Source organism: Schistocerca cancellata, chromosome 2 (genome assembly GCF_023864275.1).
Source record: "Schistocerca cancellata isolate TAMUIC-IGC-003103 chromosome 2, iqSchCanc2.1, whole genome shotgun sequence".
Classification (NCBI taxonomy): Eukaryota; Metazoa; Arthropoda; class Insecta; order Orthoptera; family Acrididae; genus Schistocerca; species Schistocerca cancellata.
In genome coordinates this window covers 427,886,332-427,904,274 of record NC_064627.1, presented here as the reverse complement: position 1 = coordinate 427,904,274, position 17,943 = coordinate 427,886,332, and the positions used below count along the sequence as shown (strand labels likewise).

The 17,943-nt window shown below is 42.3% G+C and overlaps 1 protein-coding gene across 6 annotated transcripts in view; it reads right to left on the bottom strand.

The window, feature by feature from the left end:
* The window catches only part of LOC126161894 (gamma-tubulin complex component 3-like), a 310,528-nt gene that overhangs the window by 125,879 nt on the left and 166,706 nt on the right, over positions 1-17,943 (bottom strand). For all 6 annotated transcript variants that reach the window (XR_007534969.1, XR_007534968.1, XM_049918039.1 and 3 more), the window contains one exon: positions 8,107-8,311. Coding sequence is in view for 4 of the 6 variants with exons in the window: in XM_049918039.1 (XP_049773996.1) it covers positions 8,107-8,311 (205 nt within the window). In the remaining 2 variants the exon portion in view is untranslated. The remainder of the gene's footprint in view (positions 1-8,106; positions 8,312-17,943) is intronic.

The window sequence follows — 17,943 nt, the reverse complement described above, 5'->3', positions numbered from 1 at the left end:
TTTCAGAGGTATGAGGATTAAACTGGGGCAATTCTCCTCGGTTTACTTAATTAAAGGAAAATTTGAAAACGAAGTTAAATGTTTCAGCTTTTGCTCTACTATCCTCAATTTCAATTTCTGTCTCATTTGATAGGGACTGGACACTAACTCTGGTCAGTATTCTGCTATGGTAGTCTCTGACGGCATCATGCACTGCTGTCTTGACAGCCAAAAGCGTTTCATTCAGCATCTCTCTATCTATAGCCCTACGTTTTGTTTTACACCTATTACGAAGTAATTTCTCTTTCTTAGAAGTTTCTTTACAGTGGTTGCATACCATAGAGATTCCTTCCCATTATGGACTGTTCTGCTGAGTGTGTGTGTGTGTGTGTGTGTGTGTGTGTGTGTGTGTGTGTGTGTGTGTGTGTATATATATATTTAAAAAGAAAGATGATGAGACTTACCAAACAAAAGCGCTGGCAGGTCGATAGACACACAAACATACACACAAAATTCTAGCTTTCGCAACCAACGGTTGCCTCGTCAGGAAAGAGGGAAGGAGAAGGAAAGACAAAAGGATATGGGTTTTAAGGGAGAGGGTAAGGAGTCATTCCAACCCCGGGAGCGGAAAGACTTACCTTAGGGGGAAAAAAGGACAGGTATACACTTGCACACACACACACATATCCATCCACACATACACAGACACAAGCAGACATTTGTAAAGGCAAAGAGTTTGGGCAGAGATGTCAGTCGGGACGGAAGTACAGAGGCAAAGATGATGTTGAAAGACAGGTGAGGTATGAGCGGCGGCAGATTGAAATTAGAAATTAGCGGAGATTGAGGCCTGGCGGATAGCGAGAAGAGAGGATATGCTGAAGGGCAAGTTCCCATCTCCGGAGTTCTGACAGGTTGGTGTTAGTGGGAAGTATCCAGATAACCCGGACGGTGTAACACTGTGCCAAGATGTGCTGGCCGTGCACCAAGGCATGTTTAGCCACAGGGTGATCCTCATTACCAACAAACACTGTCTGCCTGTGTCCATTCATGCGAATGGACAGTTTGTTGCTGGTCATTCCCACATAGAACGCTTCACAGTGTAGGCAGGTCAGTTGGTAAATCACGTGGGTGCTTTCACACGTGGCTCTGCCTTTGATCGTGTACACCTTCCGGGTTACAGGACTGGAATAGGTGGTGGTGGGAGGGTGCATGGGACAGGTTTTACACCGGGGGCGGTTGCAGGGGTAGGAGCCAGAGGGTAGGGAAGGTGGTTTGGGGATTTCATAGGGATGAACTAAGAGGTTACGAAGGTTAGGTGGACGGCGGAAAGACACTCTTGGTGGAGTGGGGAGGATTTCATGAAGGATAGACCTCATTTCAGGGCAGGATTTGAGGAAGTCTTATCCCTGCTGGAGAGCCACATTCAGAATCTGATCCAGTCCCGGAAAGTATCCTGTCACAAGTGGGGCACGTTTGGGGTTCTTCTGTGGAAGGTTCCGGGTTTGAGGAGATGAGGAAGTGGCTCTGGTTATTTGCTTCTGTACCAGAAATGAGATCCATCCTTCATGAAATCCTCCCCACTCCACCAAGAGTGTCTTTCCGCCGTCCACCTAACCTTCGTAACCTCTTAGTTCATCCCCATGAAATCCCCAAACCACCTTCCCTACCCTCTGGCTCCTACCCCTGCAACCGCCCCCGGTGTAAAACCTGTCCCATGCACCCTCCCACCACCACCACCTATTCCAGTCCTGTAACCCGGAAGGTGTACACGATCAAAGGCAGAGCCACGTGTGAAAGCACCCACGTGATTTACCAACTGACCTGCCTACACTGTGAAGCGTTCTATGTGGGAATGACCAGCAACAAACTGTCCATTCGCATGAATGGACACAGGCAGACAGTGTTTGTTGGTAATGAGGATCACCCTGTGGCTAAACATGCCTTGGTGCACGGCCAGCACATCTTAGCACAGTGTTACACCATCCGGGTTATCTGGATACTTCCCACTAACACCAACCTGTCAGAACTCCGGAGATGGGAACTTGCCCTTCAGCATATCCTCTCTTCTCGCTATCCGCCAGGCCTCATCTCCGCTAATTTCTAATTTCAATCTGCCGCCGCTCATACCTCACCTGTCTTTCAACATCATCTTTGCCTCTGTACTTCCGTCCCGACTGACATCTCTGCCCAAACTCTTTGCCTTTACAAATGTCTGCTTGTGTCTGTGTATGTGTGGATGGATATGTGTGTGTGTGTGTGTGCGCAAGTGTATACCTGTTCTTTTTTCCCTCTAAGGTAAGTCTTTCCGCTCCCGGGGTTGGAATGACTCCTTACCCTCTCCCTTAAAACCCATATCCTTTTGTCTTTCCTTCTCCTTCCCTCTTTCCTGACGAGGCAACCGTTGGTTGCGAAAGCTAGAATTTTGTGTGTATGTTTGTGTGTCTATCGACCTGCCAGCGCTTTTGTTTGGTAAGTCTCATCATCTTTCTTTTTAAATATATTTTTCCCACGTGGAATGTTTCCCTCTATTTTTTTTTAAACAAAAGCGCTGGCAGGTCGATAGACACACAAACAAACAAACACAAACATACACACAAAATTCTAGCTTTCGCAACCAACGGTTGCCTCGTCAGGAAAGAGGGAAGGAGAAGGAAAGACAAAAGGATATGGATTTTAAGGGAGAGGGTAAGGAGTCATTCCAATCCCAGGAGCGGAAAGACTTACCTTAGGGGGAAAAAAGAACGGCTATACACTCGCACACACACACATATCCATCCGCATATACACAGACACCAGCAGACATATATATCTTTCTGCTTGTTTTGGTTGTCTTTTTGTACTTAGGTAATCATTGTCGCCACAACCCTATCATGGTCACTCATACTGGTTTTGATGTGTACATCTTCATCTTCAACGAGATCAGTTCTATTTGTTGCCATTAGATCCAATATATTTCCACCATGAGTGGTGCTTCTAACTACCTGTTCTAGGTACTTTTCCAGAGAAGGGACTTAGTAATGTTTCACAGCACGTGTTATCATGGCCACCACTAACAAAACTGTAATTTTCCCAATTAACTGTTGGATGCTTTAAGCCTCTACCAATGTTTACAGTAAGACTGGGCAACTTACATTCAAATGTACTAAGGTTCTCTCTGAAGTTTTTGTTCTATGTACTGACTTGGCAGAAAATCCTAAGAAATTTTGGTCTTATGTCAAAGCGGTAGGTGGATCAAAACAAAATGTCCAGACACACTGTGACCAAAACGGTACTGAAACAGAGGATGACAGACTAAAGGCCGAAATACTAAATGTCTTTTTCCAAAGCTGTTTCACAGAGGAAGACTGCACTGTAGTTCCTTCTCTAGACTGTCGCACAGATGACAAAATGGTAGATATCGAAATAGACGAAAGAGGGATAGAGAAACAATTAAAATTGCTCAAAAAAGGAAAGGCTGCTGGACCTGATGGGATACCAGTTCGATTTTACACAGAGTACGCGAAGGAACTTGCCCTCCTTCTTGCAGCGGTGTACCGTAGGTCTCTAGAGGAGCATAGCGTTCCAAAGGATTGGAAAAGGTCACAGGTCATCTCCGTTTTCAAGAAGGGACGTCGAACAGATGTGCAGAACTATAGACCTATATCTCTAACATCCATCAGTTGTAGAATTTTGGAACACGTATTATGTTCGAGTATAATGACTTTTCTGGAGACTAGAAATCTACTCTGTAGGAATCAGCATGGGTTTCGAAAAAGACAATCGTGTGAAACCCAGCTCGGGGTATTCATCCACGAGACTCAGAGGGCCATAGACAAGGGTTCCCATGTAGATGCTGTGTTTCTTGACTTCCGCAAGGCGTTCGATACAGTTCCCCACAGTTGTTTAATGAACAAAGTAAGAGCATATGGACTATCAGACCAATTGTGTGATTGGATTGAAGAGTTCCTAGGTAACAGAATGCAGCATGTCATTCTCAATGGAGAGAAGTCTTCCGAAGTGAGAGTGATTTCGGGTGTGCTGCAGGGGAGTGTCATAGGACCATTGCTATTTACAATATACATAAATGACATTGTGGATGACATCAGAAGTTCACTGAGGCTTTGTGCAGATGATGTTGTGGTGTATCGAGAGGTTGTAACAATGGAAAATTGTACTGAAATGCAGGAGGATCTGCAGCAAATTGATGCATGGTGCAGGGAATGGCAATTGAATCTCAATGTAAACAAGTGTAATGTGCTGCGAATACATAGAAAGAAAGATCCCTTAACATTTAGCTACAAGATAGCAGGTCAGCAACTGGAAGCAGTTAATACCATAAATTATCTGGGAGTACACATTAGGAGTGATTTAAAATGGAATGATCATATAAAGTTGGTCGTTGGTAAAGCAGATGCCAGACTGAGATTCATTGGAAGAATCCTAAGGAAATGCAATCCGAAATAAAGGAAGCAGGTTACAGTACGCTTGTTCGCCCACTGCTTGAATACTGCTCAGCAGTGTGGGATCCGTACCAGATAGGGTTGATACAAGACATAGAGAAGATCCAACGGAGAGCAGCGCGCTTCGTTACAGGATCATTTAGTAATCGCGAAAGCGTTACGGAGATGATAGATAAACTCCAGTGGAAGACTCTGCAGGAGAGACGCTCAGTAGCTCGGTACGGGCTTTTGTCAAAGTTTCGAGAACATACCTTCACCGAAGAGTCAAGCAGTATATTGCTCCCTCCTACGTATATCTCGCGAAGAGACCATGAGGATAAAATCAGAGAGATTAGAGCCCACACAGAAGCATACCGACAATCCTTCTTTCCACGAACAATACGAGACTGGAATAGAAGGGAGAACCGATAGAGGTACTCAAGGTACCCTCCGCCACACACCGTCAGGTGGCTTGCGGAGTATGGATGTAGATGTAGATGTAGATGTTAAATCAGGAGATGAGTCAGTTGGGCAACAGAAGGATCAAATCATCATTTTATGCCTGTCCCTGATACTGAGTCTTGTCCAAACAATCTCATATGCAGTTTCAATTTCTATCTCGATCGATATGAGTTTCTTGTCTACTGCAACAAATACACCACCTCCATTTCCCATTTGCCTATCCTTTCAATATACACTTAAATTTCCCCCAAATATCTCGATGCTATCAACTCCAGGATTCAACCAGCTTCTGTACCTTGTATTACGTGAGCTTCACTGCTTTTCAAATGCATTTCAAACTCTGTCATTCTGTTGCATATGCTTCAACAGGTTACCATTACGGTCTTAATATTCTCACCTGTGAGAGGCATTTCTTTCGCTTTTACACTGATACTTCTGTGTTTCCTGAAGCTATCTTTACACGGATTGTATGGAAAGTCACTTAATCTAAATAGCCCTTGTGTACACCCCACACACAGTCAGCTATCTGAGTAGCAGTCTCTGACATATAGTGCACACTTGACCCATTTCATGAGACGCTACAGTTTTCAGCCCTATGGTGGTCCACGAAGTTGCAGCCTAGCTTGTGGTTCAGTCCTTCCATTCGCCTCAGGACCAAAGGACCACGATCCGTTCTGGGGACAATGGTACACACTGTGAGCTTAGTTGAAACTCCATGTGCAAGGCTGGTCTTCTCAATCTTCTCTTCCAGTATCTGAAATGACCCAAATATGACCTTGGATCCCAAACGACAAGCATAACTTGTTCCAACGTGTGCCACACTCTGCAGTTGGTTGCACCGTATTTTGTTATTGGCTTTTGGTGTAGCCTCTTCAACATGTTGGATGAGGTCCCCAGACATACAACCTGAGTGCACATGGTGTCCTTTCCTGTCTCTTGCTACCATTTCCCTAAGGGGTATCATCAATTGTTGTACGTTTGAACTGACGATAATTAATAGACTCCTATTGTGTTTGCCTCCTCTTGACTCAGGATGCAACAGGTTTCCCCAAAACAGGTCAAGTGAGTCCCACTTGCTCAGTTTCAGTGAAAGACAGTACCTCAAAGCTGTTGGTTAGGGGGTTCTGTACAAAACCCTGAGCCCTCCCTGATCTCCTTCCAATACAGGACGGCTTGATCTACCGTTGATGTGCCACTCGCAGTCAGGTGGACGAGTAATGACAGATCCTTTATTTTCTGCAGAGGAGACAGGTACTTGAGGTACCTTTGGTATCGGTATCACAGGTGCACAACTCTCGTGAGTTTTCCTAACACAGCGATTCGCAGCAGTTGCCAACTGTTTGACAGTAGTCAGGACAATTTCAGCTGTTTATGAGCATCTTGGTAGTCAGATCTTTGATTCCTTTGTGTAAAGATAGATTTTTTGTGCTGTTTGTATTCTGAAGTTTTGTTGTGAGAATGGGCCGTTTTGCCAGTACACATAATACATAGGATGCTATAAGCATTTACAGAAATCATTATCAACATAACATCACAACTAATTAGTTTAGGGCTAACTTTAACCAGTTAGAACCAATGGGAGTTATAAAGCAATTCTATACCAGTTAATAGACCATTTGAGTTGTCATGAAGATATACAACCCATAGACGTCTTTATCCAGGACATTAAAAACTTTCAAACTCTCTTTAACCATGTTATGTATGTTACTTGTGTATGTTATGTGTATATGTTTCTTGGTAATATAAACGATGACGTCAAAATCCTTAAATAAGTGTCTAAAGCTGTACTGCCAACTACACTATAGTGAAAGGAAGGCCACAGTCATAGTTTGATGAATTTCGGTATAAGGAAGCGTTCAAGGAGCTGAGCCTTTCATTGATTATCCTGTGTGTTTCCATTAATTCCATCACTGGCCAAAGAGCAGTACACAAATGCCAACACACTGTTAACATCACCGGCAGAGCCAAATGAAATATGTAATACATATGAGCCCTACAAATATAATAGAGGCATTACAGGATTTCATTATAAAAGCTGCCTCCTTAGCTTGTAAAATGGATCAGGATCTAATTTTGAAGCAGGCCCATATGGCAGAACTAAAATAAATAGTAATGATCCACAGATACAAATGCTCTATGACCTGAGGGACTGAAGATGTCATATCACTACAAATGGGGTAGTAATTACCTCGGCAGTATGAGCAAAAAGCCTTCAATTATTAAACTACACCCTTTGGAGATTATCTTGCATTAAGCACCTCCTTCACTGCGAGCAAAAAACAACCACTGAATGCTAATTTGCCACTTTGAAATTTACACAGCCAATCAGGAAGCTCCAGTCTGACATTATGTTCTGTAGTCTGCAAATACCATCTGCCCATGGGGCTGCACCTATGTTAATTTTCCTGGTGCACCCACTGCCATTCATGCATTTTACATATTTGGTAAATACATGCTCGACAATGATGGAAACAAAAGCAGGAATCCTAAAAACGAAATATGCCATTGGCAGATTGCTGCACACTACTGTACCTTATATGCCACAGATCACAGCCAAGATTTTTAAAGATTCATGTACTACAAATGGGGCAAAAACTTAAGTTTCAATTCCTGTGGAAGCTGGTAGACTACAATCAGGATGCAATTTTCAACCAGGTATCTTTCCAGCAGTGACATTTCTATACCGCCTTGTGCATCTTGTTAAATGGTATGCCACGGAATTATTCCATTCTACATTAATGCATAGAACTCAGCATTATATTTACAATGTTGAGTTCAGTGCATTAATGTACAATGAAATAGAATATATTAAAAAACCACAACTGATGTAACGATCTCCTTGGACTAAAAGTTACACTTTTATCCGAGTTGTAATTTCACTGTGGAATCACCCTGCTGCACTTATACCTGCCATGTAAGTCGGAAAGAAACAGACACATGAATTCCCACTGCCTACATTATCAGCTATAAAGTTGTGATAAGAGATACTGCAATTAGCTCTCTGTATCAAACACTGAGAGAAGAGGGAAATGACAATAACTACTATAAATATTCCATCATGACACTGATTATGAAGTACCATATTTAATAAGATAAATACAAATTTTATGAGTGGCAACAGTTGTCAACTGGAATCAAGAAATGTAAAGAACCAAATCATTAAAACATTTTAAAAATAATTCTAATTTCATTAATGGCCATTTTCTAAGCAACAACTTTAAAAAAAGTCATAATAAGAAAGACTTACTGTTCCTATCGGACCGACAACATGGTAGTCCAATGTGAAAACATCCCAACCAGTATCTCCTTTTGACATTTCGAGTAATCTCACATCCAACCTCTGAAGAATATCTTCATCTTCATACTGGGCATTAGTAGAACGAACAGCAGAGTCCAGGATCCCCGATAAACAGTGAGGATACAACTGTGAGGCAGGCTTTGCCAACTCAGGTCTGAAACACAATGTGCAACAGCTCACAACATTTCCTTATAGGCTGAGAGTTTTGATGCACAGAAGTAAATTGCATACACTGAGAATTCCATTCCTCACACAACAAAGACATAGGCAGTCTTCAAATATTTTTGACCTTAATATGAGAGGGCATGATCCTTAAAACAACCTCAACACATTTTTTGCATGCATAAGTTTCATTCAGGTAGCATTGTTCTTTTTTTATAGTTCTTTCACATGGATCTGTAAAGCTGTCCTTGGTTCTACAGTACCTGTTGACCAACATTTTCTATTATTTTTACATTTAGGAGCAAGGGAGATCTATCTGATGGTGCTAAATAATTTTACTAGAGGAGAGGTAATAAAAATAACATTAATGATGAAATGAGATCAACAATCATATGAGTTTTTCAAGAATATAGGATTCTTTTCGTAATATATCTTTCACTCTGCAACACTTACTATGCTATATTGAAACTTTGTGTGATATTTAAACTATGGCAAAAAAATTCAAATCTGAACCCTTGATTGGGTCAGTAGGAATGTTCTCATTAGCTGAGTCGCCTAAGCACACAGCACAATTAACTCAAAGCTTCCATCTGCCAGTACTTACAATCTGTGTTAGAATTGCATGAATTGCCTGTGCAGTTTGGAAATTAACAGATTCGGGTAGACTGATGCTTTAAGTCCGGTTATAAGCTATGGGTGGATAGTCAAGCAGTGACAGTATTTCCTGTGAAAGGCACTTAAAATAAGTGTGCACAAAGAGTAGCCAACTTTTGGTTGGCAGACATACATCTGTGAACACTCTCTTCAAGCACAAATCATTTGTTAAAACTGAACATACTAATCCAGTGCTTTCCCCCATCTCATTTGCTAGTCTTGGTGCTGTGATATGATGGTCATCCACAATCAAAGTCCAAACTTGCTCAATGACTTGTCATTTCAGCTTGTTGATAGTTTGCCTAAACATGGTTCACTGTCCAGTAATGAATGACCATCCCTGAAGCGAATGTACCACTCCTTTTTCCCTGACCCGCACACTGCATCGTCACCGAAAACCTGTTGAATCTTACGGCTGGGTATCTCTGAACTTTTCATAAAATTTGATGGAATATCGCAGCTCAATTTATTCCATCATTTTACAATTTACTGGAATCAGTTGAGTGCTCACTACACAAGCTAACTCATAGGTTGACTGTCAATTAAGGACGCTTTCTACTGGTGGGAAAAATTCACAACTGTACATGAATGTCACCACTATGAATCCACCACAGAAGGTCTTCCACACTTCACAGGTTTATAGTGGAAAGAAGAAGTTTCAGTACTTTCTGAACACACCTTTTGTGTGTTTGAATCCTGGTCTAATACACACTTTAGTCTGTTTTGAGAACTATTTTCTTCAATTTCATTCCATTATAATGACGAAAAATAAATTAATACACAGTTCTCTCCCTGAAACTTGTTACTGTTAGCTCTCCCACTCCCATTTGTTTTCTTGAGAGAAGGATATTAAAGTTATGTATTGTGTGAAGTTGCTAGAACACTAAATCCAATTCTTTCAGCCTTTACTATAATGTAAGTACGAGGGCTATCCACAAAGTACATTACGTTTTGGAATTAAAAATAAATAAAGTATTGGAATTTTTTTTATTATATACAGATGAAAGCCACACTTAAATACTACTTTTCTACATTGTTGCCATTTAAATTAAGGCACTTATCGTAGCAATGGATGAGCTTGGAAATTCCTTCGTCGTAAAATTCGGCCGCTTGCGCCTTCAACCACGTGGTTACCTCTTCTTGAAGCTGAGCGTCGTCATCAAAACGTTGCATAGCCAACCACTTCTTCATTTCTGGGAATAAGTGGAAGTCGCTCGGTGCCAGGTCGGGACTGTACGGCGGATGAGGAGACAACTCCCACTTAAAAGATTCGAGGACTTCACGAGTGGCATTTGCCGTGTGGGCCCGGGCGTTGTCGTGAATCAGCAAGATCTTCGAGCCCAACTTTCCCCTGCGTTTGTTTTGTATTGCTCTTCTGAGGTTGTGCAGAGTTTGGCAATACCTTTGAGAGTTTATTGTAATGCCTCTTTCCAGGAAATCCACAAAAATCACACCTTTTCTGTCCCAAAAGAGGTAACCACGTGGATCAAGGCGCAGGCGGCCAAATTTTACGACGAAGGAATTTCCAAGCTTGTCCATCGCTATGGTAAGTGCCTTAATTTAAATGGTAACTATGTAGAAAAGTAGTAGTTAAGTGTGGCTTTCATCTGTATATAATAAAAAAAAATTCCAATACTTTATTTATTTTTAATTCCAAAACATAATGTACTTTTTGGGTAGCCCTTGTACACAAACAGAAAAAAAAAACCAGTACAATTGTTTGATTACATTCTCGTCACTGCCCACTCACTAATAATAATTACTAAGTGGTTGATGGCACCATTACGATCACACCATGCTACCGCACATTATACCAATTATGTATGATCGACTGTTACAGCAGGCACTGCTTCCACACTGAATCCACTGGGCTTGCTTGTATTTTGTGAAGACGAGGGTCTCACACTGAAACAACATTTGGCTGAAATGAACTACAAACAATGATTACACGTTAATGACAGATGGACTGGAAGTGTAGTGGTGTCATCCAATGTCGCTTTGGACACTGAATAGCAGGTGTAACATTACTGTCGACCGCTGTGGCACCACTAGCCAGATGGTGCTTGTCACAGGACCACCCTCTGAGGAGACCACACCTATCAGAATTCTGCCTATAAACCAGCCCACGATCAATCTGAGCCACTTGCAATTCTATCACAGAGTTGACATAGTGGAAGTGCTAACAAGTCCATGGGGTTGGTTGTGATGGATTTGTTTTCTCACTTCCCTTTTGTATTCTGAATATTACAGGTCACATTTCACATGACTGCCTTTGCCTTGGAAAAAATCTTACCCACTGAAGGCACACTTGCACTTTGGTTTCAGATAACAGGACAGTGTTCACCTCCCATGATTTCAAACAGTCTTTTACCTGTAATGGGTTTTAACATCTCCATACTGTGCCCTTTCACCCGGTCTCCAACAGTTACGTGGAATGCTTTGGCTGCAGTTTCAAGTCCCAGATCCTGAAAGAAATAATGTATGACACTGCCCTATGTAGTTTCTTGACAACTTATAAGGCCACCCCAATTGAAGGCCACAGTCTGGCAGAATGGCTTCATAGCCATCATCTTCTTCACACCCATCCGGACATGTTGCACCAGGCACCAATGTCCATTGTCACTGAGGTCTCTCCTTTGTGGGTGGGCCTGCTATTTCAGATGCCCCTAAATCTGCATCTGCGGGACAAATTCTGTCTACAGAGGGTACATGTTGTATTCTGTGGTCCTCACCCATGGCCTTCTGCACCACCACCTACTCTGGGGAGCTTTCTTTAACATATCTCAATTCTTAGAATAAACCAGGGCGAGTCTCCATTAGTTTTGACTGAAGATCACCTTCACAAAAATCGAGATGATTCAGGATCTGTGACATGTGCCATTTGGATTTTGTGAACACTTTGTGATTAGTCGATTGCATGAGTCTTCAATCACGAAGCAACTAGAATTATTGATAATGCGAACGATGTGGGTTTTTCAAGAGCAAGTGGCAGCAATTTTATAGGCAATAAAAGCGTTAGCAAATGCAACAAGTATGTATTCTGTGCCATACACGTTTATGGCTTTTCCATCCTTCAACAAACCGACTGAAGAGTGGGACGATTATCACCAACAACTGCAGTTACAATTTATGACTTACAAAATTTCTGACGTGGAAAGACAAAAGACAACGTACTTGCAGGAAATTCTGAGGTGTATAATCTAATACAGCAACTAATGAATCTAGCATAACTTGAGTTTCACAGAATATTAACTACATGAACATATTTTGATGAAGAAACATATTATTGCAACTAGTTAGAATTTTGGCAGCAAAAAAACCAGCTCCAATCAAACTGAATCGGGTTTGGCCACTGATCGATATGGATTATGTAGGAATTGCAATTTTGAATGTTTGTGTGAACAGAAGTACGCTGACTCTCCAATGAAGGACGATATAATGCACCTTATTCCCAACTTGGAAGTGGGGAACCACACACTGAGGAGTCACATTCTGCAGTCTCTGGTGGAAGTAAGCAGATAACTCAAACCTATGAACCTGCCCATGTAGGCCAGAGTTAGTAGATGATGGAAGATGATGTGATGTCAGCTTTCTGGCAACTTTTAGTAGCTCCACCACAAACACATCCCAATCTGTGGAAATAAATCTACGGAAGGGCAAACTTCTTAAAATGCAGCCCAATATACTCAGGTGTGTTTGTCGGCAATCTTTCAGTGATGTTACACCTCTTCAGTGGTATTTATGTGACCTTGCTAAAACACTCCATCTATTTAAGTTCAGGGTTGCCATCTCTGTAGGCAACAGAAACAAACAAATGGGCCTATGCAGTTTCACACACTCACAACCAAGTCTCTCATCCAGTAAATTTTTTTATGGTACGTGACCAAAATGTGACAGTGCTCTTGGGGTAGACTCTTTCCACACTTACAGGTTCACAGTTCATCAGACAATACACACCTTGTAATCCGGAAGACCTGGCACCACTCCAAAGATTCTCTGTGGCAGATATGCTCAAATATTCTCACCTGGGCTAGGGAAAGGAACTGATTTCGAAGCTCATGACCCTCAAGAGACAGGTATCTAGCCTCACTCATAGATGTGTTAAAGCCTGTTCTCCATGGTCAAAGTGCCACACCACTGGTAACAGTGCACTAGCCCAACTGCACTCTGAGACTTCTTGTTGTCTTGTAATGATAAATGCAAAAGCTGAAGTGGAAACTTACCCCCTACTGACCCCAAATGAACACCCTGCAAAATTAAGCCACAGCACCTTACTAAGTAAAATTGACCTCATAGAGATATATTTTCAAATTCCCTTGAACGCAACATCACAAACTTACTTATTGCTGAACCTGTCTCTACCATTAAACTGAGGCGCAAAGGTCATGTTTTTTCATGTCGGACCTCCATATGCCTGTCACAGAGCAGCAACTCAATGTGGTGTGGACTCAATGAGTAGTTGGAAGTCCCCTGCATAAATATTGAGCCATGCTTCCAGAATGAGCTTTTCACTCTGCAGCGGAGTGTGCACTGATATGAAACTTCCTGGCAGATTAAAACTGTGTGCCGGACCGAGACTCGAACTCGGGACCTTTGCCTTTCGCGGGCAAGTGCTCTACCAACTGAGCTACCCAAGCATGACTCACGCTCCGTCCTCACACCTTTACTTCTGCCAGTATCTCGTCTCCTACCTTCCAAACTTTCCACAAGCTCTCCTGCATACCTTGCAGAACTAGCACTCCTGGAGGAAAGTATATTGCGGAGACATGGCTTAGCCACAGCCTGGGGGATGTTTCCAGAATGAGATTTCCACTCTGCAGCGGAGTGTGCCCTGATATGAAACTTCCTGGCAGATTAAAACTGTGTGCTGGACTGAGACTCGAACTCGGGACCTTTGCCTTTCGCGGGCAAGTGCTCTACCAACTGAGCTCAACTCATGACCTGTCCTCACAGACATGCTGTCTCTATAGCTGTCCTTAATTATGAAAGTGTTGCTGGTGCAGGATTTTGTGCACGAAATGACCTCTCAATTATGTTCCGTAAATATTTGATGTGATTCATACTGGGTGATCTGGGTGGCCAATCACTTGCTCGAATTGTCCAGAGTGTTCTTCAGACCAATCATGAATAATTGTGGCCAAGTGACATGATGCATTGTTGTTGTTGTTGTTGTTGTTGTTGTTGTCGTTGTCTTCAGTCCTGAGATTGGTTTGATGCAACTCTCCATGCTACTCTATCGTGTGCAAGCTTCTTCATCTCCCAGTACTTACTGCAACCTACATCCTTCTGAATCTGTTTAGTGTATTCATCTCTTGGTCGCCCTCTACGATTTTTACCCTCCACGCTGCCCTCCAATGCTAAATTTGTGATCCCTTGATGCCTCAGAAGATGTCCTACTAGCCGGTCCCTTCTTTTTGTCAAGTTGTGCCACATACTCCTCTTCTCCCCAATTCTATTCAATACTTCATCATTAGTTATGTGGTCTAAGCATCTAATCTTCAGCAATCTTCTGTAGCACCACATTTCGAAAGCTTCTATTTTCTTCTTGTCCAAACTATTTATCGTCCATGTTTCACTTCCATACATGGCTACACTCCATACAAATACTTTCAGAAACGACTTCCTGACACTTAAATCTTTACTCGATGCTAACAAACTTCTCTTCTTCAGAAACGCTTTCCTTGCCATTGCCAGTCGACCTTTTATATCTTCTATACTTCGACCATCATCAGTTATTTTGCTCCCCAAATAGCAAACCTACTTTACTACTTTAAGTGTCTCATTTCCTAATCTAATTCCCTCAGCATCACCCGACTTAATTCGACTACATTCCATTATCCTCGTTTTGCTTTTGTTGACGTTCATCTTATACCCTCCTTTCAAGACACTGTCCATTCCGTTCAGCTGCTCTTCCAAGTCCTTTGCTGTGTCTGACAGAATTATAATGTCATTGGCGAACATCAAAGTTTTTATTTCTTCTCCATGGATTTTAATACCTACTCCGAATTTTTCTTTTGTTTCCTTTACTGCTTGTTCAATGTACAGATTGAATAACATCGGGGACAGGCTACAACCCTGTCTCACTCCCTTCCCAACTGCTGCTTCCCTTGCATGCCCCTCGACTCTTATAACTGCCATCTGGTTTCTGTACAAATTGTAAATAGCCTTTCGCTCCCTGTATTTTACCCCTGCCACCTTCAGAATTTGAAAGAGAGTATTCCAGTCAACATTGTCAAAAGCTTTCTCTAAGTCTACAAATGCTAGAAACGTAGGTTTGCCTTTCCTTAATCTATTTTTTAAGATAAGTCGTAGGGTCAGTATTGCCTCACGTGTTCCAACATTTCTACGGAATCCCAACTGATCTTCCCCGAGGTCGGCTTCTACCAGTTTTTTCATTCGTCTGTAAAGAATTCGCGTTAGTATTTTGCAGCTGTGACTTATTAAACTGATAGTTCGGTAATTTTCACATCTGTCAACACCTGCTTTCTTTGGGATTGGAATTATTATATTCTTCTTGAAGTCTGAGGGTATTTCACCCGTCTCATACATCTTGATGATAGAGTTTTGTCAGGACTGGCTCTCCCAAGACCGTCAGTAGTTCCAATGGAATGTTGTCTACTCCTGGGGCCTTGTTTCGACTCAGGTCTTTCAGTGCTCTGTCAAACTCTTCACGCAATATCGTATCTCCCATTTCATCTTCATCTACATCCTCTTCCATTTCCATAATATTGTCCACAAGTACATCACCCTTGTATAGACCCTCTATATACTCCTTCCACCTTTCTGCTTTCCATTCTTTGCTAAGAACTGGGTTTCCATCTGAGCTCTTGATATTCATACAAGTGGCTCTCTTTTCTCCAAAGGTCTCTTTAATTTTCCTGTAGGCAGTATCTATCTTACCCCTCGTGAGATAAGCCTCTACATCCTTACATTTGTCCTCTAGCCATCCCTGCTTAGCCATTTTGCACTTCCTGTCGATCTCATTTTTGAGACGTTTGTATTCCTTTTTGCCTGCTTCATTTACTGCGTTTTTATATTTTCTCTTTTCATCAATTAAATTCAATATTTCTTCTGTTACCCAAGGATTTATACTAGTCCTCGTCTTTTTACCTACTAGGTCCTCTGCTGCCTTCGCTACTTCATCTCTCAAAGCTACCCATTCTTCTTCTACTGTATTACTTTCCCCCATTCCTGTCAATTGTTCCCTTATGCTCTCCCTGAAACTCTGTACAACCTCTGGTTTAGTCAGTTTATCCAGGTCCCATCTCCTTAAATTCCCACCTTTTTGCAGTTTCTTCAGTTTTAATCTAAAGTTCATAACCAATAGATTGTGGTCAGAGTCCACATCTGCCCCTGGAAATGTCTTACAACTTAAAACCTGGTTCCTAAATCTCTGCCTTATCATTATATAATCTATCTGATACCTTCTAGTATCTCCAGGATTCTTCCATGTATACAACCTTCTTTTATGATTCTTGAACCAAGTGTTAGTTATGATTAAGTTATGCTCTGTGCAAAATTCTACCACACGGCTTCCTCTTTCATTTCTCTCTCCCAATCCATATTCACCCACTATGTTTCCCTCCCTCCCTTTTCCTACTCTTGAATTCCAGTCACCCATGACTATTAAATTTTCGTCTCCCTTCACTACCTGAATAATTTCTTTTATGCATTGCCAGCCATAAAAATTCCATTGTTGTTTGGGAACATGAAGTCCGCGAATGGCTGCAAATGACCGCCAAGTAGCTGAACATTAACATTTCCGGTCAATGACCGGTTCAGTTGGACCAGAGAACCCAGTCCATACCATGTAAACACAGCCCACACCATTATGGAGCCACCACCAGCTTGTACAGTGACAATATAGATCGATGGATTCGTGTGGTCTGCACCGCACTGGACCTCTACCAACGGTGCTTGCCAACTGAAATTGGAACTAATCTGACCAGGCCACAGTTTTCCAGTCATCTAGGATCCAACCGATATGGTCAAGCCCAGGAGAGATGCTGCAAGCGATGTCGTGCTGTTAGCAACGGCACTAGCGTCAGTCAACTGCTGCTACAGCCCATTAATGCCACATTGCATTGCACTGTCCAAACGGATATATTTAGTCATACATCCCATATTTATTTCTGTGGTTATTTCATGCAGTGCTGCTTGTTTGATAGCACTGACAACTCTACACAAATGTTGCTGATCTCTGTCATTGAGTGAATGTCGTCAATCATTCTTCGTCTATGTGCCACAGAAAGATTTCTTAGCTTTACTTTGGTTCACAACCCCAATACAGGCCACAGCAGTCCACCCACCACACCACTGCATGTTGCCGAACCCAGAGTTATTGTGTGGTTCGGCCCCCAGTACCCCCCCCCCTCCCCCTCCCCTCTGGGGAACGTCTCATACCAGACGAGTGTAACCCCAAATGTTTGCATGGTAGAGTAATTATGGTCTATGCGTACCGAGTCAGAATGAGGGGAACCAGCTCACATTCGCCGAGGTAGGTGGAAAACTGCCTTAAAAACCATCCACAGGCTGGCCGGCACACCAGACCTTGACACTAATCTGCTGGGCAGATTCGAGCCAGGGACTGGCACACCTTCCCGCTCGGAAAGCAGCACGTTAAGACCACACTGCTAGCCAGGCGGGCTGTTGCATATGTAGTCTTTGTCCTAAGGCCTTTGACACATTTTGCTGTTGCTGACAGACACTTGTTTGCACACAATGTTTTGTTACTGTAAATGGCGCATCTGCTTTCGGAAAAGAGTAATATTATTTGTTAGAAAATCAATTCTTACCAGTGAAAATTACATAAATTTAATTGAAAACTAAAACAATAAAAAATTCATGGAATTCTGAAAATTTCCCAAGTTTTTCCCGGTTTTCTCCCAGATGAAAAAATTCTCAGGTTTTTCCCAGATTTCCCGGGGCGAATACACCCTGTCAGTGCAAAAATACTGTTGGAGAAAGCAC